Genomic DNA, 24,948 nt, shown 5'->3' on the forward strand with positions numbered 1-24,948 from the left:
AAGGTGTTGCAAAAGTGAGGGCACTGCAGCTGGAGGTCACAGCCAGAGCAGAGGCATGGAGTTGAGAGTGTGGGACCTGTGTCTGCATTTGGAAAACAGTAGATCTTCTGTGTCAGGCAAGCAAGGGACTCACACAGCAAGGGAATGGAGGGAAGGCTGGCAAGAATGTTTGGATCAGGCATCAGAGGGCCTAGAATGTCCCTAAACTAAGTCCCTAAATGTCTACTTGGGGAGCCACGAGAGACACTTGGAAGTTTCTAAGCAGGTGATGGTTTGCTTTTAAAAACTGGCAGGAGGATGGAGGGTGGTTGGGGGTAGACAGGTGGGGGCAAGAAGATAGCTAAGGAGGCTGTCATCAGACTGGGGCAGATTCCTCTTCCAAGCCAGGGAGGAGTCCAGTGGAGGGCAAGTAAATTCATTGTTAAAGATATTCACTGTGGGCCCTGGGGTAGAGAGAAGGACAAGGAGGGAGAATCCTTAAGACTTGACAAAGAGGTGGCTATTGGGCAGGCAAGGCAAGTATCAGAGATGAACTCCTGGGCCCCAAACCTGGTGGGCATCAGGAGGAGGTGTCATGGACAGACACAGGGGAGCCAGGAGGAAGAGCTGGTTTGTGGGGAATGGGCATGAACGTGGCTGGGCATGTGGAGATGAAGCAGCCCCAACCCCGGCTCAGGGGCAGAGCTACTTGGGAGAGGGCCGCTCCCTGGAAGCAGGTGCTCCCTTCCTCCCCAAGGGTCAAGGACAGCTCTGTCCTCACCAGTGGATGTTCAGGACTGACAGAAGCAGATGGAGGCCCACACTAGGACATCATTTCCCCAAAGATGGCCCCTGAGACTGTGGAAGAGCCTGAGTTCTCCGAGAGAAGAAAGGGAGAAGGGAGCAGGACACAGCAAGCTGGGGCGCACCCAGGGGTAAGAGGAGAGACGGTGTGCTCTGGTCATCAGGATGGCCTTCCCAGGTGTGTGGAGGAGGCAGGTGCGCCGAGCCCAGTGCTGCACGGGGGTCAGAGGGCCTGAGGCCGAGAGAGGAACAAACAGCGGCAGAACTGGAAGGGAGCCAGACCACCAAGCCTTCAAGAGTGGCTTGCTGGGGGCTGGCAAGGCAGCCTTGGTGGAGTGCGCCTGTGAACTTTCTCCGAAACAGGAGTGGCACAAGTTGCAGGAGGAGGAGGCGGGGACAAAGGGAGGGTTCTTTTAAGAATGGGGAGGTCTGAGCAGAGGAACGGAGTATCAACACACAAACAGATTGCATGGGACAACATCAGGAGGTGCAGAAGAAGGGACTGAGCAAAGAGGTCCCTGAGCCCACATGCTTCTCTGGGTGCAGGGGGAAAAGAGAATGGGTGAGAAGACTGAGAAAGGAGGAAAAACATGGACGGCTGAGAAGGCCAGCAGGATTCTGCCAAGATTCCCTGTAATCTCTCCAGTAAATAAGAGGTAGGCTGTCTGTTGGAAATTTTAGAGAGGCAGAGGTAGGTTTGAAGGTTGGAGAGAGGGGTGGAGCAAGTATGTAACAGCCTTGGGGGGTTTCTCTAGAGCATGGCTTCTCAAATGTAATGTGCATGCAAATCACCTGGAATCATGGTAAAAGGTCGGCTCTGATTTAGCAGGTCTGGGCAGGGCCTAAGATTCTGCATTTCTGACAAGCTCCCACTTAATGCTGAAGCTGCTGGTCCAGGGACCACACTGGGAGGAGCAAGGATTTAGAGTCAGATAAGGAGATGGAGAAAAAGACTGGTGTAAGAATTCACCTTAAGGAGAGACTACCTTTGATAATCTCACCTGGGGTAAAAACTGAGACCTTGAGAAGTCTGGGTGGGAGTGACAGCCCCCGCAGGTGATGGGAAGGGGGGCATAGGTCAGAAAAGGAGGTGAGGGTGCCTCTGGGGTAGTAGGAGGCCCAGTAGTGGCCCTGGGACCTTCATTTGGGTCCATGTGGGGTGGACCACTAACTGCACAATTGGAGGCCCCCCAAAAGAGGATGGGAGTCAGCTGGGGCAGGAAAATGATATTCCAGGGGTGTCTGAAAATGAAGCAGCAGGCTGGGTAGGCCACCCCCATGCTGTTCTGCAGGAAAGTGCTGGACTCATTCTGGGCTTATTCAAAGCCTGGTCAGGACACACCAAGCCAGAATGGGGGGAGAGGGGCAGAAACGGCTCAGCCCTCGGGTCAAGGGTGAGATGATTTCTGGCCCGGGAACTAAGAGGAATGAAATGTGAGAGGGAAGATTCTCTGGCTGGGGAGCAAGAGGAAGTGAGTCCTAACTCAGTATCCAACTTGCATCAAAAACCAAGAGGTGTCTGAAAGGCACAGATTGGAAACCAAAATGCTTTAGTTTTTAGACAAGCCACGGACTGGACTAGGGATGGGGGGTGCAGGGACTGCGCTCGGCGCGTCTGGGGCCCAGCCTAAGGGAGAAAGGTTTGAGTCCCAGGCTGAGGTTAAACCGAGGTCAGGAGAAGGCGGGCAGGACCAATGGGGCTAGCAAAGAACATCAAGAGTAAAAGCTTGAAGCCGTCGAAATGAGCGGCAAGTGCAGGAACCGGGCGTCGGCGTGGAGAGTACGGCGGGTACTTGGGAGACGAAGATGAGCGGAGAAGAAGCCGAGACTTCGTCCAGTGGCGACCCGGAGGCGGCGGAGGTTTCTGAGTGCGGCCCTGCTCGATCTTCCGGCTTCGCTCGGGCTCCCCCGCCGCGCAGCCCAGTCAGCTCCTTGCCCGGGCCTCCCGGGCCCACGCTGGTCCCTCCCGTTCCTTCCCGCGGCCTCGGGCAGGCCGCAGCCCCCAGCCCCGGCGACCGACTCGCCAGGGTCCGCCCCGCCGCGGCGGCCCGGGCCCGGCCGCTCCTCCCCCGATGATGTCACGTCCCTGGCCGCCCCTCGGCCAGCCGCGCCGCCCCGCCCCCGCCTCCCCCGGCCCCCAGTCCCCTGGGCCCGCCAGCTCCCGCCATCCCTCCTCCCGCCTGCGCTCCCTGCCTTCGGCTCCCGCTCCCCCGGGAGCGGCGGCGGCGGCGGCGGCGGGATGGCCCGGGCCCGCGGCCAGGGCCCGGGGAGCGGCGGGCGGCGGCGGCCGCGGCGGGGCGGCGCGGGAACCGGGCCCAGGGGGGAGTCGGCCGGGCTGCTGCTACTGCTGCTCCAGGTGCTGCCGCCCGGGGCTGCGGCAGGGCCGGGGCGCCGGAGCACGCGGGGCGCCGGCGGCGGAGGCGTCTGCTGGCCCGGCGCTGCCCCTGCCTTTCCTCGGGACGCGCGGCTGCTGCTGCTCCTGCCGCCGCTACCGCCGCAGTCGCCGCCGCCGCCGCCGAGCTCCGCGCCCGCAACCTCCTCCTCCTGGATGGTAATCAGCGTCCCGCGCCGGCGCCGCGGGCGGGTGGGCGGGAGGTGGGGGCGGTGAGGGGGAAAGGGCGGGCAGCCCCGCGCCCCCGCCTCGCCTGAGGCAGTTCAAGGGGCGCTCGGGCCCCCCCTCCGACGACCGCGGCCCTGGGCAGCCGCCAGAGCGCGCCTCTAGGGCGCCTCTGCGCGGACCGGGTGCCGTCTCCGCTCCCCTCCCTCACCGCCCAGCGCTCAGTCCGCCCGCCGGCGCTCAGGCCGCGGGGAAATCCCTCCATCTCCCCGCCCCGCGCCCCGGGAGGGGAGGGGACAGCGCCGGCGCTCGCGGACCCGCTTTCTCCGAGGGAGCGCCCAGGAGGCTGGCGCGCACTGAGCGGCCGGGACTGGCGCTGCGCTGCGCTCCTGCAGGCGCCGGGTGCCGTCGGGCGGGCGGAGCTGAGACGACCCGCAGCCTCGGCGGGACCGGATCCCCGGCTGTGGGAGCGCCCACCGACTGCGCGCCCTTATGTTTCCTGCGCAGGACGCTCTGCCCCGCGGCGGGCTGAACCTGAAGGAAGAGCCGCTGCTGCCCGCCGGCCTGGGCTCGGTGCGCTCCTGGATGCAGGGCGCGGGCATCCTGGACGCCAGCACCGCGGCGCAGAGGTAAGCGCTCGGACGCGACCGGGCGCGCTCGGGTTGGACGGCTCCGCGCCGCCTTCTCTCAGCTTGCTGAGCTACTGGGGCGAGGGGTTGGAGGGAGCCCCAACTCTGCACTGTCCCGGCAAGCTCTTGTGCCCACCTCGCCCTGAGAGCCTCTGCATCTTCCTGAGGATGTGGGGCGGGCCGGGGCGGGGCTTCTGCCTCCACTCCTGGATGTCCCGGCTCTGATTTCTGAGTACCTATTGCTGGCCCAGCCGTCCATGGCTCTAGAGGAGGAGGTCTCCCGGCTGCCCGCAGTCCCACAGCCACCAGCTGTTAAGGAACTGCTGACCCCTCCTTCTCAGGCAGTTAAGTGCCCCTCCTTGTCCAGTTCCATAGATCTCGGCCAGGAAAGGCACGAAACCCAGCCCCCTTTCTGCTTTCTCACATCCCTCAGAGTTGGAGGATGGGGACCTGTGGAGCTGGAGAAGCGGCTGGTGGGGAAGAGATGAGGTGGGCAGTCGACTTGGTGGAATGATTGGGACTGAGGATGGGTCAGGGCCGCTCAGGTCCCTCCAGGTGTTTTTCTGGTGGGTCCTACCCGAGGCAGGGGGTCCCTGGGAACCCAGTACCCACACCCATCTCCTCTGACTCCTTTGCAGGAGTCTGGGCAGGGAGCCTGGGTGGGGGATGGACTCCTGGATTTGGAAAGGAAGCATAATGGTTCGTTGACCAGCCCCCCACAGCACCTGGGCTTTTTGTATCCCCAGTTGTGAGCAAGGGGAGGGGAGGTTAGACATCCTACCTGGAGTTCTCAGTGCCTGGGACTAGGGAGGTGCTGCCTCTGCAGATACATGGGACACTTGGGAGCTGGGCTTCCCAGAGGTCTGAGCAGCTGCTTGTCCAGCAGCTGGAAGGGATTCTGCTGGGGGGTTTCCAGGGCAGACCAGACCTGGATGCCAGCCACACATTCACATCCCCAGTCCTGTTCAGGGGATACCACCCCACCACCAACCCCAACCTCACCGCTTAACAGACACACACCTTGTTTCATGTTCAAACTGAATGGTGTTCCTGCATTCCTGTGCTTTCATAACTGTCCAGAGGGAGCACCGGGGCCTCTCTCTGGAGCTCACCTTTTTAGGAAGAGAAAGGGTCTTGCCTATGAATTAATATCCTTATTTTTACTCATGATATAACTTTTCTAGAAAAAAAAAAGGAAAATAGAAAACAGAACCCCATCTCTCTAAATAACTACTGTCAATAATTTAGTGTATTTCCTTCCCATCTTCCCATTAACATATTTTTTTCCTGTGTTATACATACAATTCTGTATCCTGTTTGTTTTTCTGTTGGTTCTGGTTTTTCATTTAATTTGAGATGGTCAATTTCTTTGTCTTTTTCTCCACCACCGCCTTTGTGGTGAGAGCTCCTTGTAAGAGAGGAGGAAGTGTTCCAGTGGGGCCTCACGGTTTAAGGTTCCTATTTCTCTCTGACTCTCCCCTCTGTCCCTGTCAGCAGGTTTGATGAGCAGGAAGCCGATGGGAAGGAGGCAGTGCCCTTGTAGCCTGTGTGGGTGCAGGAAGCGGGGCGATGAGGCTCTTCCCATGAGATTGGGCTTCAGCAGTGTCTGCACGTGGGGAAGAGGTCTTGAGTGGGGCTGAGGTGTCCAGTCTGAGTCCCCAGGGCCGCATCACCAGGGCTCAGAAGGCCTCCCCAGTTTGAGGAGAGGAATTTCTTCAGGCCTGGGCTGCTTATCTCCAAGTCCAGAGGCTTCTCTGTCTCAGGACACAGATTGGGAGCCCCCACATGTTTGGTTGCCTCTAGGCACCTCCTGCCGAGGGGAGCATGTGGGAGGTACTTCTTTCTCATTCTTCCTGAGATTCCATCATCTCATCCGTTGGTTCTTGATCCTCCATCAGTCCTCTGTTCGGGTCTTTTCATCCTAAAACAACAATGACAGGAATTCCTTTCCCTGCCCCGCCCCCCTCTTCCACCTCCGAAGGCTCCTCTCCCTCTGTCTCGGAGGAACTTGCCCTGGAACACTCCCTGCAAGGCTGCTTGGGGTCTGACAGCTGTCTTTGATGCGCTCTTCGCCTTCCCCCCACAGCCGCCAGCTTCTCAAGGCTTCTGGACGGTGCCTCTGGGTCCTATTCCTAATCACAGTGCCCACGGCCACCTCGTAACCGTGACACACACTCTTGCCCTCCACGACTTTCCTCCTTGGCTTGAAGGTTAACCCCAGTGTATCACCTCAGCCTGCTAGCCCACTGTCCCAGCCTCCCACCTCGCCCCCCGCCCCAAAACCGTCTGCCATGCACCAGGGGCCAAAGAAACATTTCCAAAGAACTCTTCTCTGATTGTGTCCCTCCCCAATTAAAAACTTCAGTGACCCACACACACACACTTCCTCCCAGATACTCAGCATTCAAGGCCCATCACAGTCTGATCCCTAGCTTCCTCTCAGCCTCTGTATGACTTGGCATCCAACAATGTCTCTTGAAACAGTTCCCCTGCTCCCAGCACCCACACACCCACTGAATAAAATCTTACAACCTCTGGGACCCTCCCCCCCAGCACCTTCTCTCTCTGTGCCCTCCCATCCGGCCCAGGGGAGCAGTTCTTAGTGCTGTCTAAGGATGCTTATCACAGGCCAGAGTCAGCTGTGCCCTGCCTGTCCTGAGCTTCCTTGCCCTGCCAGCCTACACCTTCCTTTAGGGCATGGGTGGTGGCTCATTCATCCTCGTGTCCACAGCACCAGGCTCGAGCAGTCAATAGGGGGTAATGAGTATCTGCTGCAGGAAGCAGGAGTGCATGTTAGAAGGTTACTAAGTCCGTTTTTGTTGGGCTCCGCTGTCCACGTTGGTGATCTACCTGACCCCAGGAACCAGGTACTGGAGCAGCTGCTGCTGCCCAGCTTTACAACGCCAGGGTTTTTCAGAAGGTGGAGAAGGAGGAGAAAGCCCAGAGCCTGCTAAGATCAGTGAAGGAGGGCCTGCCAACAGGAAGGAAAGTTCTGAGCGAAAGAGGGGTAGGGAGAAAAGAGAGGCTGCATACCATACACTGGAGGTAAGAGGGAAGGCTGGCAGGGTCTTCCTGGTGGGGAACTCTGCACAAGGATCCCTGGCCTACCCTGGACCAACAGGACTTTATCTCTCAGCACAGAAGCAGTTCTCCTCTCCTTCTGATGTGACTCCCAGCCTGGGGAGACTCCTGGAGCACCCCGGCTAGCCCTCCCCCTTGAGCTGGTCCCAGAACGCTAGCCGGCCCCTGAGAGGGAAGCCAGCTGGGGCTGCGTTTCCTGTAAGCAGCAGCAGGCTAGCATCCCTGCTAGGAAATGCTTTTGTTTGCTTTAATAATTAATAGCTCTTCCTCAGCCTGGGACCTGGCAGGCAGGCCTGTGGGTGGGTGGTGTGGGGGGTGGGCACAGAGAAGCAGGGTGGACAGTCTTTGGGTAGAATTGAGAGCAAGAGGAAACATGGGAGAGCTGGCTAGTGAGATCCTCCCCTCCCCCCTCATCCAGGGACCTGGTGGCTGAGATAATTTCCTGGGGCAAGTGAGCAGAGCCCCTGCTGGGGCAGTGGGAGCAGCGGATATGAAACAGCCCCAAAGCCTCATCTCTGGCAGGCCCTTCTAGACCCAGGTTCTGGGCAGCTGCCTCTAGGCACCAGGTCCTCCTGCCTGCACTGTCGCATTGTCGGGGTGGGTTCACCCCAGTGAGCCTCTGCTTTTATCTTCCCAGGCTCTGGGCAGGGCTAGGCCAGTAGATCTTGGCTGGAGTCAGGAATGCCAAGCCCAGCTTGATGATTATCAGCAGTCCCAGGGACCCAAAGGATGCCTGCAGGGAGAGCCACGGCCAGTGGGATGCTTGGAGGAAGAGAGGATGCAGAGGAGAGGAAGGGGGGACTTATGCAGCCATGTTAGGATGGGGAAAAGAAGATCTAGATTTAGCAGAGACAGTAGGGAAATCTGAGACAAAGGATGAGATGCAGGAAATACACACTTTTACTCCTTCCACCTCCAGGGTGGAGGGGGGATCAAAAAGAAGCCTCCCCCAACTGCTGATGACAGCAGTGCTTCTCCCCATTTCCCCAGCATCCCAGATTCCAAGATGGATCAGGCCCAAGCCAAGGCACTGCTCAGAACCTTGGGCTGCCAAGGTAGGCAAGAGTTAGCATTTAGTAGAGGGCAGAGGGGTGCAGGGGAGACAAAGGCCTGAAGGTGCCTCTGGGGGAAGGCCAAAGCTCCAGTCTCGGCCATTGTCCTCTGTGGGATTTGAGATGCTTGTTTTAAATTGCTAGCACTTACAATAAGTACCTAATCAAGGATGTAAAGACTTATGAATGGCCTTCTGACCCGAGAGCAGATACTGACTGTGAGGGAGGTGTCGTCTGTCCTAGACAGCTGTGGTGAGGTCCAGCTGCTGCAAGAAGGTTCCTGGGTCATCCTGCTCAGCCTCGAAAAGGAGCATCTCCAGGGACCCCTGGGTGGCCAAGCAATAGCAGCCAGACAACTCTGCAGCCCCCAGATGCCCCCATATGCATCCCCCTGTACTCTGAAGCACAGGTCACCTGAATGACTCAGGCTGTGAAGGTCAGGTTGCCCTTGGTGTCACCTTTAGCCTGGATTCCCAGCACAGTACTCAGGAAGCCCACACACACCCATGCTCGGATGTCCTCCAACCAAAAAAATAGCTGTGCACACCCAAGCTTTTCTGTCCCATTCTCCTTTAATTTGGGGGCAATTTCAGAAGATGGGAAGGGGATGAGTGGGCCCTGGTGGAAATATGAAGATGAGCACTTTCTCCTCCCACATCCGTGCTTTTTACAGGAGCACATGCCCCACCGCCTCAGCACACTCCGGAGTTGATAGGAAAGGGTTTTGAACATTTTGTTGAAAACAATCTTTTTAAGAAAGCAAGGAGATGTGTAAATCATTTGGGAGTCTTACAAAAGTGGTTAATGTGGCTGTTTTCGTCACTCAGCTGCATTTACCTGGAAAAGACGCGTATGTGGCACGCTTTGTGCACTAATCATGCTAAGTGAATGAGACGTTTCTGAATTATAGGCTCCAGCAATACACGCACCAGGTGAGGCAGTTCTCGTGCATATTGCCAGGCTGTACGCAGGCCCTTGGGCTGTAGCTTTGCTGGCTTCCATCACACCGCAGGCCTCTGGATGGCTGGGAGTTGCTACCCCACCCACGTCCCTGGGGACCCTTGGGAAAGGGTCTGCTTCCTCTGCCAGCATCTGCCTCCTAAGGCTCTTAGACCGCCAGAGCCTGCTCCACCCACCTGCACAACAGGCCAGAAGCACCTGAGAGATGACGCCCCAGAAGCCCTCAGCCAGTGACTGACTGGAGTTGGACGATGAAGACCCCAGGTCCCTTGCTCAGCCCTCTGACTAGCTGAAGCACATGTTCTAGACTTGTTTCCAGAGCTCCCTGGGGGCTGAGCTGAAGCTGCCCACAGTGGTAACTTGTGGATAATGCACCTGTTAGGGACTGCCTTTCCTTCTCTCTCTCACTCCCCACACCCGCCAGGGTTTCTTGGAATCACCTCCCACATAAAGTGTTCACATTTGAATCCTTGTCTCAGGGTCTGCTTCTGGGGAAACCCAGATAAAACACTTGCCTCTCCAGACTTCTGGGGCTCTCCTCCTGCCTCTCTCCCTTCTTCTAGATAAAGGATTCCTATCAATAAACATCCTTGTAGTTTCTCTCCACACCCCAGTGGGTGTCTTGGGCCACCCCACTTTGGAGACCACAGAATCAGAGACCTTGGCCTTCATCCACATCTCTGCCTCTAAGGTACTGTGGGAGCACATGTCTTCTCCCAGGGTGCCCCAGCAGGCCTCTCAGACCTCTCCACGGCCCGGGTCTGTCCTCTGAGCTGTTTGAGCATATTTCTGTGTCTCTTTCTCTCTGTTCGTTAATCTTGGTTTGCTTTCTCATTACAAGAGCATCAGCTCTTCCCAAGGGGAGAAGAGCAGAAGTCTCCCCCTCCCCCTCCGCACCCTCTCCCTTTGCAGCTTGCAGCTCTGCTCAGGGATGCTGATTGGTTACCCACTCCACGGGCAGGTAGGCGGTGGAGGTGCCTGGGAGAACCAGGAGAAGTCCAGACAGACCTGCATTTGGCACTCTAGCTGCTGTTCTAATCCGCATGTCCTTCTCTGCGTTCATAGGAAATACGAGGATTTCTTTAAACCAAAACCTTTTCCATTTCCCCTTGGTCTTCTCACTTGTCTCACAGGGGTATGGACAGGGTAAACTGGAGACATTCGCAGACCAGGAGCAGAGCTGGGCGTGCCCAGCAGGGGTCTTGCCTATTCTGCCGTCCTCTCCTGGTCTGCTTGGGGTCATGTTGTTCTGCTGTCATTCATGATAGTGATCCCTGTCCCAGAGCTATAAACTAGCCGCCTCTGTCCCATTGCTTTGCATGGATGTGTGTGATTGCGCCTCAGACCCACTAAGCAAGGTGGAGAATGGAGGCTGATGCTGGGCTGCCTCAAGGGAAGTAGAATTGAGCCTGATCCCACTGTGGAGTCGGACAGTGCAGCCCCTTGATGCCCTGCAACTGGCAGCACTGGCTACTGGTCCACAGACCCCAGGCAGGGGTACCTGCTCCCTTTCCCCTCCCCTGGTCCCCCCAACCACTCTCCCTGGGAATCCCCTCCTGCTGAGAGGGCAGGCCCTGTGAAGGGAGCTTGGCTTGGGGCTTAGGGCAGACTTCCCAGGTCTGGTCCTTAGGAGCCTGGTAGGAACCCCAGGCAACCAGGACCCAGGACTGACTGGTATTTGCCAAGAGGGATGGATGGGAGAGGAAGCTCAGCATTATTGATTGACTCTTGGCCTGGGAAGTACAGGAGTGTCTGTGTAGATAGGGTATGTTGAGGGGTCCGGGGGATTGTGTTCTTGCTCAGCCTCCACCCCTCCTCTGTTAAGGTCTCTTTCTTTCTCTATACCCTCTCTCCCCACTGTCTGAGAGCCTTCCAGGCACCTTTCCTGGGCTAGATGACAGAGTAAGGGGCAGAGTGATCTGGGATGGCCCCACAGCCCACCTCCTTCTGGCCTTATCTACCCCCAGGTGGTCCTGTCCCTGGGGAGCCTCACTGCCCCTAAGCTGGTCCTGGGGGCTGGAGGGAGGAGTCAGGGTTGCTGCCTCATTAGCATATTCATCAACGGTAATCAGGGACCTGCTGTGATCAAAGCGGTCTTCAGGCTTCCCTGCCTCTTGGCAAGTGGGAAGCGGGAGGGTCAAGGCCTGGACGTGAAAGGACTGTAAGCCTGAGGCTGAGGAGAAGGGAGGGACACCGAGGAAGGAGGGAGGAGGATGATCCTGGAGCAAGGAACGTGTAGAAATAACCTTTGGTGGGGAAGAGAAGGTGTTGGTGGCGCCCTCCTCATCTTGATCAGGGACAAGCAAGACCAGTCACTTCTGCCTCCAAAATTAGCATTTTACATGGACGACTGAGGCTCCCAAGCAGGCTTTCAAGAGGAGGAACGGTTTTCATTTTATTGTTTATGTATTTACTGTAATCTGTATGAGTAAAAACACAACAAGCTTCTGAAGCCCATGACATTTCAGATATTATGGCTTTGCAAGAAGCCAAGTAAGAGTAAGTTGATTTAAAATTATACGAAGAAAAATATTAAGTAGTGATGAGTATGGCAGATGTTGTCACAGTGGCATGTCCATGATGGGACTCTGGTCTAAATGGCTCTCAAGACAGTTCCACCATTCTCATCCTCGCCTCTGCATCCCTGCAGCAGCCTCTCACTTTTCTACCACACTGTGCCCTCCTTGCTTACAGCATCTTCTAAGCCCTGCCTGACTTCAGAGCCTTCTGGTGGCCTTTAGTCATGCTTCCCAAACCACATCCCTCCACCAAAATGCTCCGTAGTCAAGTAAGCATGGTGTGTTAGTTATCTATTGCCACATTTAAAAAAAAATCACCCCCAAACTCAGCAACGTAAAACAACATTCATTATCTCACACAGTTTCTTAAAGTTAGAAATCAGGGAGCAGTGTAGCTGGGTAGTTCTGGCTCAGGGTTTCTTATGAGGCTTCAGTGATCTGAAGGCTTGACTGGGGCTGGTAGGCCTCACACAGCTGATCAGTTAGTGCCGGCTGTTGGCAGGAGGGTTCAGTTCTTCTCCATGTGGACCTTCCGTAGGGCTGCTTGAGTATCATCACAACACAGCAGCCAGCTTCCTCCTGAGTGACTAATCCAAGAGAGTGAACAAGGCAGAAGCCACGTGTCTTGTATGACCTAACCTTAGAAATCGTATGCTATCGCTTGTGCCATATTCTATTGGCCACACAGACCAATCCTGATACAGTATGGGAGGAGACTATATAAGGACCTGACTACCAGGAGGCAGGGATCATGGGGAACCATCTTGGAGGCTCGCTACCACACATGGGGAGCACTGGCCTGAGCGGGTCAAGGAGGGTCCATTCCTGGAGGGTGTCCCAGGGCCCCCCACATACACTTGTGTATGCATTTCCCAGCAGTTGTGGCTATAGCACTCTTTTATAGAACGAGGACCTGGAGCCATGAGAGAGCTAAAGAACACACTTTGGAAGACCTTGGCCCAGAGAAGAAAGTCTAAACTCCATGGCCTGGTTTTTGTATGCATGGATAGTCTGGCACTTCCAATAAAACCTTTTCTCTCCTCACTTCACTCTTTGAAGTGGTCCAGTGACACTAACCCTCATACCTACAGCCATTTCTTATGCTGTTAGTTCTGCCCTTTTGCCTCCTGCCCCTGTTGAGCTCCTATTCATTCCTCAAAGACCAGGGGGAAGGCCACCGTCACCGTGAAGTCTTCCCTTCATCACACACAGAAAGAATTAATCTTTTCCTTTGCTTTTACCGTTTTTTATATAGTAACATCTCTTAAGGGGCACCCACCACTCTGTCTTATGTTGCAGCTCTCTGTATCTGTCTTCCCTCCCCTTCCAGGTGTTTCACTCTGGCCCCACGTGGTGCCATGTGGCCAGCGCTTGGTACATCATTGGGGTTCAAGAAATATTTGGTGAATAGGGCCTTGGTTCTTCTCCTCCTCCTGCTCTCACCCTGGCTTTGCTTCTGGGACTGGTTTCTGATGAGCCAGGAGAAAGCAAGGCCAGACCAGAAGATCCTTCTGCCCAAGGGAGCCAGTGGTGTCTTCCTCCAAGCATGGAGGCAGGTCCCCCTATACCTGGGGAGGACATTCCCACCTTCAGCCATAGCCCAGGGTCCAGGCTGGGCAGACTAGTGGCCCTGAGCCAGTTCAATGTCTCTTGAGAGTCTGATGGACTTCATCATCTCCCAGGCAATACCATAGGCTCATGCACGTAGCCAGGAGCTGGGGTACAGTGGGATATTCATTCCAAAACCTCCCACCTGCCCCTTGAGGCCCTAAAGGGCAGTCACAGGAGCCTGTGGTCAGTAAGATGGGTTGCTTGTTCATTTGGTTTTAGAGATCAGCCTTCCAAAATGTGAGGCCCAGGGAAAAGTCTGGGAAGGAGCCTGCCAGGGATGCCTCTGTTGTCACCTGTTGTGCTGCTTATTCCCATGGGAGCAAGCTGGGGTGACCTCAGGGCTGGGAGGCCTCTTCTAGAACTGAGATGGCCCTGGCAAGGGTGGAATGGGCCCATCCAATTTCTTGCCCAAACTCTTGACACATCAGAGCCAAGTCTTGGCCAGCCCACCTACCTGGTCAGAGGTGACGGGGTCTTTCTCTCTGGAGGGCACGTCCAGTGGTTTCCCAGCAACTTTCCTCCCCACAGTGGCGTGGGCCTGGCACGAGCACATTTTGAGAAGCAGCCCCCCTCCAACCTCAGGAAATCCAACTTCTTCCACTTCGTGCTGGCCATGTATGACCGGCAGGGGCAGCCGGTGGAGGTGGAGCGTACAGCTTTCATCGACTTTGTGGAGAAGGACCGAGTGAGAGGCTCATGGGCTCGCTGGGAAGGAACAGGGTGGGGGGGGGGGTGGGGAGGGTTTCAGGGAACCCCCTCCCACTGGAGCAGATGATGGATAGGTGGTGGAGGAGTGAAGAAGGGGGTGGTGAATGGATGGGAGGGAGGGGGGTAAGGAGGAAGGTTGGGTGGGAAGGGAGTGGGGGGGATGGGGGTGGCTGGAGGATCCCCGGGAGCACCAAGCATTCTCCCTATCTTGTCCCTGCAGGAGCCCGGGGGTGAAAAGACAAACAACGGGATCCATTATCGCCTCCGGCTGGTATATAACAATGGTGAGTGAGGCCCACTGCCCACTGGGTACCGCAGCACCATGTGACACGTGGTGCCCCACTGTCAGGGTGGAGGGGGCCTGGCTTCAGCAGGGGAGGGTGTGGAGTGTGTTCAGTCATCAGAAGCCACGGGGGCTCCCCAAATAGCAAGCCCTCTCCGCCTTTCCACCCTTAGGACTTCGGACAGAACAGGACCTCTATGTGCGTCTCATTGACTCCATGTCCAAGCAGGTGAGCCAGCCCAGGGGATGCTCAGGCCTGTCCAGCCCCTTCTCTGACCCCCATCTCCCTGTGGTCTGAGCAAGCATCCTTGTCCCTGCCCCCACCTCCCCCATGCCTTTCATCCTCACCAGTCTAGCTGTCCACAGTTCTCTGTGGAGAACTGTCCACAGGAGGAGGATGTGTGGCTTTTGCCCTCTAGACAAGAAAAAGACAATATTTGTTCAACAACTTTGTCTTAGGTCCTGTTATCTAGAAGTTCAGCCTAGACGGGGATTCAGGTACACATGGTTTATTGGGGAGGAGGGGAGAAGCTCTCAGAAGGGGAGGGAGGAGAAGCAGGACGGGGCAGGGGATGCTCAGCAAGGATGTGGTCTCTGCTGGTGTCTAGCCTCAACCTGATCCACGAGGAGGCCTGGAGAAGGAATGGCACCAGAGTTGTTCCCCCTTGAGGCAAGGAGGCCAAGATTCTGTCCCCTGTATTGGTCAGTTACTGGCTGGGGACCATTCCCAAGGGGAGAGTGTAACCTTCCAGACATTTTCAGGGGAAGCAGCTCCTGTCTGCTGAGAGCAATTCTCAAGAGAAAGCCCTTAGCGGCTAATGCTACCCACAGCTGGGGGATGGGTGCACTGGTCCAGGAGAGGGGACTGAGTGGGGCCCCAGAGCTTCCACTGCAGACCCTCAGTACCTTGCTGACTTGAAAAGACAAGAGAAGGAGGCTCAGGGACCAGCATGAGGAGCTCGGGGCAACTGAAACCTGAGTCAGCCCTGATGGACTGTGCAGCCGCAGGGCCCCAAGCCTCAGGCTCTTCAGAGAGGTTGTGTGCGCTGGTAAAGGAGCAGGGCTGAGTCTCAGATGTGAAAATCAGTGGCCTGCAACTTGAGGTGGAGACTTGGGCTTTCCCACACAGTCTTCCAGCAGCCTCCACCCAATCCCAGGGCAGAGGAAGAAGTGGTGTGTTTCTAGGAAGCCTGTGGTCGCCATGGTGTGGGAGGAGGACCAGGCAGTGGCAAAGTGGGATTGCATGGTCAACAAGTGTGGAAGGGGTTGGAGAATGTCCAGAGAGAGAGGGACCCACAAATAAGGGATGGCTGCGAGGCACAGAGGTTATAAGGTGGAAGCCAAATGTGTGGTTTGGGAAGCTCACTCCTTGCTTCAGGGCGGAGGAGAGGCTGGGGGACTGGCTGGGGGGGGGTGCTGGGGGGGTGGCTGATCCAGCAGTCCAAGAGGGAGCCACTGGCCTGGCCTGTGGAGGTGATGGGGTGGGGAGAGGGACCAAGGAGCCGGCAGGACAGCCTGGAGGGACAATGCTTGTGAGAACCGTGGAGGTTGGAGTATGTCTGCCCTCCCGGCAGCCTGACGTTGGTCATGGTGATCTGGGGACCTCCCTGCCCCTGAGCAGAGCTGGCTCTGGAAAGAGCTGCCTGTGGACAGACAGAATCTGTAGACCTCATGCCACTCTTGCCCATTCTGATGGTGGTACTGGTTTGGGAAGCCAGGTTCCCAGCTCCCTCTGCATTCCTGGGCTCCCAGAGAGAGTTGGAGGGCGTGCTCTTCCCTGGGAGCAGGGCCCAGCTGCCCCTCCACCTGGCCTTGAGAGGAGCCTCCTTCCCCTCCAGCCTGCGCACTTCCCCTTCCCCAGGCCATCATCTACGAGGGGCAGGACAAGAACCCCGAAATGTGTCGCGTGCTACTCACCCACGAGATCATGTGCAGGTGAGAAGGGCTAGGTCACCTGCCCCTGGCCTCTTGGCCCAACCCCTACCACTGCCACCAACCCCCTCCCCACTGATCCCCAGGGAAGCCTGGGGGTGGGGGGTGATGAGGGAAGAGTGAGGCCCCTGGGCACAGTGCTGGCTGAGGAGAGGGTCCTTGAGGACCCATTAGCCTGGCCTGTTTATGTGGCTTCTCCGAGTGTTTTTGTAAGAGAGGCCTCCTGCTGCTACTGGGAAGCTTAACTAATAAAGCTCTGGGGAGGGCTCGCTGGGAGATGGGGGCAGGGCCTGGGCCTCCTGGATTAGCTCAGAAGCTGGAGGAGGAAACTTTGCTGCCTCTTATGTGAACTTCAGGGCACCCCCTGGGCAGGCAGGATGGGGAAGAGGGAACACAGTGCTGGACTCCCCTTCCCCATTACCCCAGAGCTTGGCATTTCTAGGCAAGGGCTCCCCAGGAGATGTCAGTCAGGAAGGGTCCTCCGAGGCAGCTCTTCATACATGGAAAAGAAAATAGTGTTCAAAAATCTGGTTGGGACAGTGGCTACCCTTGGGAAGGGCAGTGACCAGGAGGGGGCATGAGGGGGCCTCTGGGGCGCTAGTCACATGGTATTTCTTGGTATGGGTGCTGGTTACGTGGGTGGGCTCACTTTGTGATAATTCATGAGCTGCATGCTTACAATTGGAGCTCTTTTCTATATGTATAAAAAGTGTACAGAGAGAGTAGGTGGTCAGCAGCCTGCCCTTTCCTGGATCCTCCAGGAGCAGCATGCCTTTGGGACAAGGGTTTCTTGGCCAACCTTATCCCCAGGGATAAGGGCTCTGCAGGTCCCTGTGTAGGACCCTCACCGCCTGTCTCCCCCAGGCCCCTGAGGGCGAGCCCCTCTGGCCCAGGGATTCCATACTCAGAGACAGGACATCAGCATCCTTACCCCGGAGCCACACACACACACACACACACACACACACACACACACACACACACACACACACCACATGCTGTAATCTCCCTCTCCTTCACCCCCTTCCTCCTTCCCTCCCTTCTCATCTTTCCTTCAGCCGGTGCTGTGACCGGAAGAGCTGTGGCAACCGAAATGAGACACCCTCAGACCCCGTCATCATTGACAGGTACAGACTGGGGGAAGAGGGTCTGGCAGCTGCAAGGCCAGGGCAGGCTGGGATCAGCCACAGAGCACGGTGGCACCCACCACCCTGTTGGTGGCTCTGAGCAGAGAGAAACGGTCCCCTGACTGAAGCTCCTGGTGGCAGACATTCTGGGGCTGGGCATAAGAGTTGTGTGTCCTGAGGGAAGGAGCTGGAGAGGGCAGGGGTGGGGGGTGGTAGAGGCTGCTGGGCTAGAGGGGCTGGGAGGCCCTGGCAGGGAAGCGGGCTCTAGTCCTGGTGCCTGGTGCCTCTGCGCTGTTTGACTTGACTTCTCTGATCATCCGTTTCCTTTGTTTAAAAAATAGGGAAATACTTAGCAAGCTTCAATCATAGGATTGTCAAGGTGATGCATATGAAAATGCATTCTCCCACCATGATTTTCTAAAATTATTTTATTTCTTTTTGAATAGGAAATGCATATATAAGGTACAAAATTCGAGAAGTATAAAAGAGTAAATAATTAAAAGTATGTCTGCCCCACCCCTATGTATAGCATACTGTACACAGTCTTTCGTACTTACCTTTTTATTTGTAACAATATATCTTAGAACTCATTCCATATTGGAACATAAACCCTGCCTTGTTCTCCTTTTAGTAGATTAAACCATTCACAATGTACTAAAATTCAAGTTTAGGAGGGTTGACAGCAAAGTCTCCCACCTCTGCCGCTGACTCATCCATTGCCCTCCAAATAAGCAAGCATTATTACCAGTTTCATGGGTATCCTTCCTGAGATAGTCTGTGCAAGAAAATGCAGACACAAGCAGTCTCCTTATTCTTTTTTCTAATGCAAAATATTCCATTGTATGGATGAACTATAATTTCTTTGGTCTCTATTGCTGGACATTTTGGCTTTTTCATTCTTTTTCAGGGATAAAATATGCTGTAGTGAATTACTTTGTCCAGGTGTCACTTAGCACATGTGTGAATTTATAAAAAGGATATTACTAGAAGCAGAATTTCTGGGTCAAAGGAGATGTGCATTTGTACTTTTGATAGTTATTGCCAATTTGTCCTCTGTAGAGATTATACCAATTGATATTCGTACCAGCTATTTTGAGAATGCCTGTTGCTGTATTCTGGCCAATTAGTATGTTTTTTATTCATTCAACAAATAAATTTTTAACATCTACTGTTAAATGTTAACATCTACTGTTAAAATGGACCCTGTGCCAGGGTCTCTTCTATATGCTGTGGATTAAGCAGTGACCAACGCAGATAAAAAGCCTTGTGTCGATGGGCTTACAATCTAGTAGGAGAGATAGACATAAACTAACTGAATAAAATGTACAGCATGTTAGATGGTGATAACAGCTAAGGAGAAAAAGAAAGCCATCAGGAAAGATCAGAGAGTGCCCAGGAAGGGGCTATTGCAATTTTAGAGTATTTAAGGAAGGCCTCACTGAAAGTATGACGTTTGAGCCAAGACCTGAAGGAAGTAAAGGAGCGAGCCAAGTATGAATCTGGGAGAAGAATGTTCTTGGCAAGAGTGTACTTGTCGTGTTTTAGGAACAGCAAGAAGGCCCAGGTGACTGGAACGAGGGGGACAGTAGGAGACGAAGATGTCAGAGATACAATGGATGGGGCAGGAGGAAGGGCAGACCATGCAGGGCCTTGTAGGTTGCATGTAAGCCATTCTTGTAAACCATTGTAAGGACTTTGACTTTTATTCTGGATGACATGGAAGCCAGTGCGGGTGTTTGAGAAGAATGATATGACCTGATTTATATTTCGACAAGTTTTTAACTCTAGCTCCTGTGTTGAAGATGACCCGCAGGAAGCAAAGGTGGAGACAGGGAGATGAGTTAGGAAACCATAACAATTATCCAGGAGAGATGATGGAGGCTGCGACAGAGGGGATGTTATAGAGAAGTTTGTAAGAAGTGGTTGGATTCTGGATACACTTCATAGGCAGAACTGACAGGATTTGTTATGGAAGGAGAGACAAGGTGACAGGGTGAGAGAAGTCAAAGACGGATCCAAGGTTTCTGACCTGAGCAACTTTAAGGGATGGAGCTCCTATTTACTGAGAAGGTGGAGATTTCAGGAGAAGCAGGTTTGGGAGGAGGAAGATCAGGAGTTTGGTTTTGGACGTATGACATTTAAGATTCTTGCTAAACCTCCAGGTGGAGATGTTGAAAAAGAGCTGAACACATGAGTGTGGCTCTCAAGGGGAAGGTCCAGGCTACAGATGTAGATTTGAATGAATGAAATCATGGAGGGAACGAGTGTTGAAAGAAAATATGAGCGGTCCAAGAATTGCATTCCGAGGTGTCCAATGTTGAGAGGTCATGGAGATGTGTAACCAGCAGAGGAGAATGAGAAGCAGCTGCCAGTAAAGTAGAAGGAAAATCAGGGGAGTGGAGTCCCAGAAGCCTAGATAGAAAAATTATCCCAAAAGGAGGCAATAGTCAACTGCATCAAATGCTGCTCATGGATATGATAAAAAAGACTAAGGGTTAATCATTAGATTTAGCAATGTGGGAGACATTGGTGACCTCAACAGGAGCCATTTCAGTGGCAAAAGGGGCAGAATTCTGATAGGAGTATGTCTAAGAGAGAGTGGGAGAAGAGAGATTAGAGACAGTGACTAAAGGAACTCTGGACTTTCACCCTAAAGGGATCAAAGAAACAGGATGGAACAGGGTGGTGACAGGAGCACAGTGTAAGGCCAAGAAAAAGATATAGCTTGTTCAGATGCCGATGACAAAAACCCAGTAGGAAATGGAAAATTATGATGCAAGCGTTAGAAGGGAGAATGGCTGAAGCAATGTCCTCTAGTCAGCAAAGGGCAGGGTTTCTCCTGCACACGTGGAGGACTGGCTTTAGCTGAGAGCACAGACATTATCCATGGAGGCAGCAGGGAAGATAGAGAACCTGGACATGGGTAAATGGGAATATCCAACATAGGAGCTTACGGATGTTCTTTTCTGATTGCTTTGTTTTCTCGGTGAAATAGGAAGCAAGGTCAACAGTTGAGGATGAGGATGGAGAGGGAGACACTAGGGCATGAAACAGTTGTCCAAGAGAGTGAGTGGACCATGGAAATGTTCTGTGATTGCCAAGTGGCACTAAGGGCCCACCTAAGATCTGTGGTCATAAATTTATTTATTTATTTATTTTTAAAATTTATGTATTTGGGGCCACACCACGCGGCTCGCGGGATCTTAGTTCCCCAACCAGGGATTGAACCTGGGGCCATGGCAGTGAAAGCACCGAGTCCTAACCACGGGACCATCAGGGAATTACCTGTGGTCATAAATTAAAAGTGAGCAATTTCCCCAGTCCTGCTGAGCTGCACAAGTGCAGGTGCAGAACAGGTGAGTGGTTGCGTATAGCCAGAGTTAGGGGTTTGCTATGTGAACACGATGAAACATGAGAGGGCAAGAGAGTGAAAAGTGTAAGCAAGGGGTGTTTACAAAAATGGAACAAGGAATTTAAGCTCAGAAAGGAGAGGACTATGGGAGAGTGAAGAGAAGGCAGGATGAATGGAACATAGGTTTTGATGGGGCCAAGAATTACTAGAGTTGAGGTACTAGAAGGAGTTGGAGCTGGTGGTTAGGGAGTGGGTTGTCTGTAGGTAGGATTATTTGGAAATTCCGTTTATTGGTAATGTGTGGCCAAGGGAGGGTAGAGAGAAGGTCATTGGATGAGAGATACTCAAGGAATGGAGAGAAGAATGTGTTGGAAGAGCTATCTATTTACATTGATACTGAAATCACCAGGAATTATGTTTGATTTTAATGATTCTTTATAGATCCTAGATACGGATACTTTGTCAGGGAAGTATATATCAAGTAACTCAATGTAGTTGAATTTATCGATATTTTCCTCATGGATTTCATTCTGCTTTTTGTTTAAGAAACCTTTCTCTATGCTGAGTCATAAAGATATTCTCCTATATTTTCTTCTAAAGATTTCACAGTTTTTCCTTGTACATTTAGGTTAGTAATCCATGTGGAGCTAATTTGGGGCATGGTGTGAATTAAGGTATCAATGTAATTATTTTTATTTATGAATCACTAATTATTCTAGTATCATTTATTAAATAACTCATCCTTTCTTACTGAGCTTCAGTACCACCTATGTCCTAAATCAAGTTTCCTTCTATTTGTGTGTCCGATTCTAGACTCTGTGTTTTATTCTCTTGATCTATTTGATAATCTCTGTGCTAACATGGCATTGTTTGAATCACTCTATCTATATAAAAATAATGTAGACAAGCGTGTAGGGTAAGTTTCCCATCTTATCTTGTTCTTCAGGGAAGAACTGACTATTTTGGCCTTTTGTGCTTCCATATTAATTTTAGAATCCATGTAGAAGGTTCCACACCAACACACACACACACACACACACACACACACACACATCTTTGGGGGTTTTGTACAGTTAACTTATACATCAATTTGGAGGAGAATTCACATCTTTATGCTACTGAGTCTTCCTATCCATGAATATGGTTTATCTCTCCATTTATATAGATCTTCTTTAAAGCCTTTCAATAAAGTTTTATAATTTTCTCAATTAATTTTCTCAGTAAAGTCTACATACACTTATTGTTTTCCTTTATTCACTCATTCAATAAATATTTATTGAGCATCTACTATGTACCAGACACTGTTCTAGGTTCTAGGAATACCACAGTAAACAAAGCAGACAAAAATATCCATATTCATGGACAGAGAAGACATTGGGGAGATGGGCAATAAACAGTAATTATAAGTATGTTAGAAGGTGATAGGTGGGAAAAAATAGAGAAAAATAAAACTGATCAGGAATTTGGGGGTGGGGGAGGTGTGATTCTAAATGGCGTGGTCACAGTAGGCCAAATTAAGAAGGTGGAGTTTGAGGAAGGACTTGAAGAGGTGAGGGAATGAACCATTCAGTTGTATGGGTAGCTTATTTCTAGGTACAATTTATATTTTGTTGTTATTGTAAATTATATCTTTTGCTATGTTTTCTAAGTCTTTGTTGATAATATAAAGAAATACGATTGATATTTGCATGTAGATATTTGTCTTTAGATTTCTTTTGTTTTGTTTTTTCTATAGAGACAGACGTGTAAAAAATGACTTTTGTTTTTCCTATCCAATCCTTTTGCATTTTATTTATTTTTCTTGCATTACTGCACTGACTAGAACCTCAAGTACAACCTTGAGAAAATAAGGAGTGATAATGGGCAGTCTTGGCTTGTTTTTTATTTTAAAGAAAATGCTTCTAGTGTTTCACCATTTAAAATGTTGCTAATTGTAGCTATTTGGTAGCTATACTTCATCAAGTTAAAAATGGTTGGTATGAGAGTTTTTTAATTTTTGTTTTTTGGGTTTCTTTCATGAACAGATGTTGAATTTCACGTGTTGTTTTTCTCTACATGTATTGAATTGATCATATGGCTTTTCTCCTTTAAACTGTTAATGTACTGAATTTCATTAATGGATTTTCTGATACTGAACTACTCCTGGTATAACCTAACTTGATGATGATTTACTATCTTTAAATGCTACTGGATTTGCTTTGTTAATAATATTTAGGAATTTTGCATTTATGTTCAACACGATTGGCTTGTAATTTTCTTTTCTTACAATGTCCTAGTATGATTTTGACAGTCCGTGGTATAAGACCCTTAAATAATTAGATGGGACATGTTCTTTCTTTTACTATTTGCTGAATGAATTTGTATTAGTTTGTAATGATTTTTTCCTTGAAAATTTGTTACAATTTGGTTTTAGTTTGTGGGGTTGAGGAGGAGAGAATTTTTAAGCCATTTATTCATATTTTAATGGTCATAGGACTATTTAGGCCTTTTATTTCTTTTTTACTCTATTTTCATGAGTTAGATTTTTTAAGGAATTTGTACAATGTGCCTAAGTTTTCAAATTTGTTTCCGTAAAGTCGTTCATAATGTTCTCTTATCTTTTTGATCTCTGCTGTATCTTTTTAAAAAATATTTATTTATTTGTCTGCTTCGGGTCTTAGTTGCAGCACATGGACTCTTCATTGTGGCTTGCTGGCTTCTCTCTAGTTGTGCCGTGCAGGCTCAGTAGTTGCGGTGCACGGGCTCTCTAGTTGTGGTGTGTGGGCTCCAGAGCACGCGGGCTCAGTAGTTGCGGCGTGTGGGCTCTCTAGTTGTGGTGTGCGGGCTCCAGGGCACGTGGGCTCAGTAGTTGCAGCACGTGGGCTTAGTTTCCCAGTGGCAGATGGGATCTTAGTTCCCCAACCAGGGATCAAACCCACGTCCCTTGCATTAGAAGGTGGATTCTTAACCACTAGATCACCAGGGAAGTCCCTCTGCTGTATCTTTAGCTGTGAACCTTTTCCATTTCTGATATTAATTGTTTGTATCATATCTTTCTCCTTGATGAGTTTTGCTAGCAATTTTTACTTTTATTTGTGTTTTCTGAAAACTGACAGCTTTATCAATCTTTTTCTAATGTTTGTTTGGCATTACGTTAATTCTGCATTTATCTTTATCATCTCCCTTCTTAGTTCTTTGGGTTTATTTTGTTGTTCTTTTTTAATTTCTTAAGTTGGATGTTTAGCTCATTAATTGTTGACCTTCTTTACTAATATAATCATTTAAGGCTATGACATTTCCTTAAAATACTATCTTTCCTCTATGTCACATTATTTTTTATTTTTCTTTATTTTTCTTTATTTTTTTGGCTGTGTTGAGTCTTAGTTGCAGCATGCAGGATCTTCATTGAGGCATGCAGAATCTTTTTGTTGCAGCGTGTGGGCTCTTCGTTGCAGCGCACGGGCTTCATCTAGTTGTGGCATGCGGGTTTTCTCTCTCTAGTTGTGGCATGTGGGCTCCAGGGGGCAGGGGCTCTGTAGTTTGTGGCACGTGGGCTCTCTCCTTGAGGTGCATGAACTCAGTAGTTGTGTTGCGTGGGCTTATTTGCCCCGTGGCATGTGGGATCTTAGTTCCCCGACCAGGGATCAAACCCTCATCCCCTGCATTGGAAAGCAGATTCTTTACCACTGGACCATCAGGGAAGTCCCTATGTCACATTATTATATCTCATATTTTCATTATCAGTTCCAAGGATTGTTAAATTTGTTATGATTTCTCTTTTAATACATGGGCTATTTAGAAGTATGTTTCCTTATTCTTTATTTTTAAATTAACTTTATGAGGTATAACTGATATTCAATAAAACAGGCATAAGGCATACAATTTGAAAAGTTTTGACATATGTATACACTGATGAAACTATCACCACAGTTGAGATAGTGAACATATCCTTCATTCCCAAAAGTTTTCTCATGCTCCCCCTGGAATCTCTCCCTCTCTCCCCTTACCTCCATCCTCAGGCAACAGTTGATCTGCTTTATGTCATCATAGATTTGTTTGCACTTTCTAGAGTTTTATATAAATGGGATGATACAGTATGTGCTTTTTCTTTTGTCTAGCTTCTTTTGCTCAGCATAATTTTTTTGTGTTATCCATTTTGTTACATGTATTAATAGTTCATTTCTTTTTATTGCTGAGTTGTATTCCATTGTATGAATATAGCAAAATGTGCCTTCATCTCTTGATAGACATTTGGGTTCTTTCCAGTTTTTGTCTATTATAAATAAAGCTTTATAAACATTTATGTACAAGTCCTTATATGGACAAGTGCTTTCATTTCTCTTGGCTAAAATAAGTAGGAGTAGAATGGTTGTAT

General features: G+C 51.3%; 1 protein-coding gene across 2 annotated transcripts in view; it reads left to right on the forward strand.

Annotated features, from left to right (window-relative positions):
* The first annotated feature begins 3,007 nt into the window (after positions 1–3,007).
* The window catches only part of EBF4 (EBF family member 4), a 50,376-nt gene continuing 28,435 nt past the window's right edge, over positions 3,008–24,948 (forward strand). The window contains exons 1-7 of one of the 2 annotated variants that reach the window (XM_059896377.1): positions 3,008–3,334; positions 3,848–3,969; positions 13,721–13,877; positions 14,121–14,184; positions 14,357–14,412; positions 16,045–16,118; positions 17,174–17,242. In XM_059896377.1, the coding sequence (XP_059752360.1) occupies positions 3,023–3,334; positions 3,848–3,969; positions 13,721–13,877; positions 14,121–14,184; positions 14,357–14,412; positions 16,045–16,118; positions 17,174–17,242 (854 nt within the window). In that variant the 5' untranslated portion in view covers positions 3,008–3,022. Of the gene's footprint in view, positions 3,335–3,832; positions 3,970–13,720; positions 13,878–14,120; positions 14,185–14,356; positions 14,413–16,044; positions 16,119–17,173; positions 17,243–24,948 lie in introns of those variants that run through there. The other variant, XM_059896379.1, reaches the window with a different exon arrangement.

The sequence above is a fragment of the Balaenoptera ricei genome, chromosome 15 (assembly GCF_028023285.1).
Source record: "Balaenoptera ricei isolate mBalRic1 chromosome 15, mBalRic1.hap2, whole genome shotgun sequence".
NCBI lineage: Eukaryota > Metazoa > Chordata > Mammalia > Artiodactyla > Balaenopteridae > Balaenoptera > Balaenoptera ricei.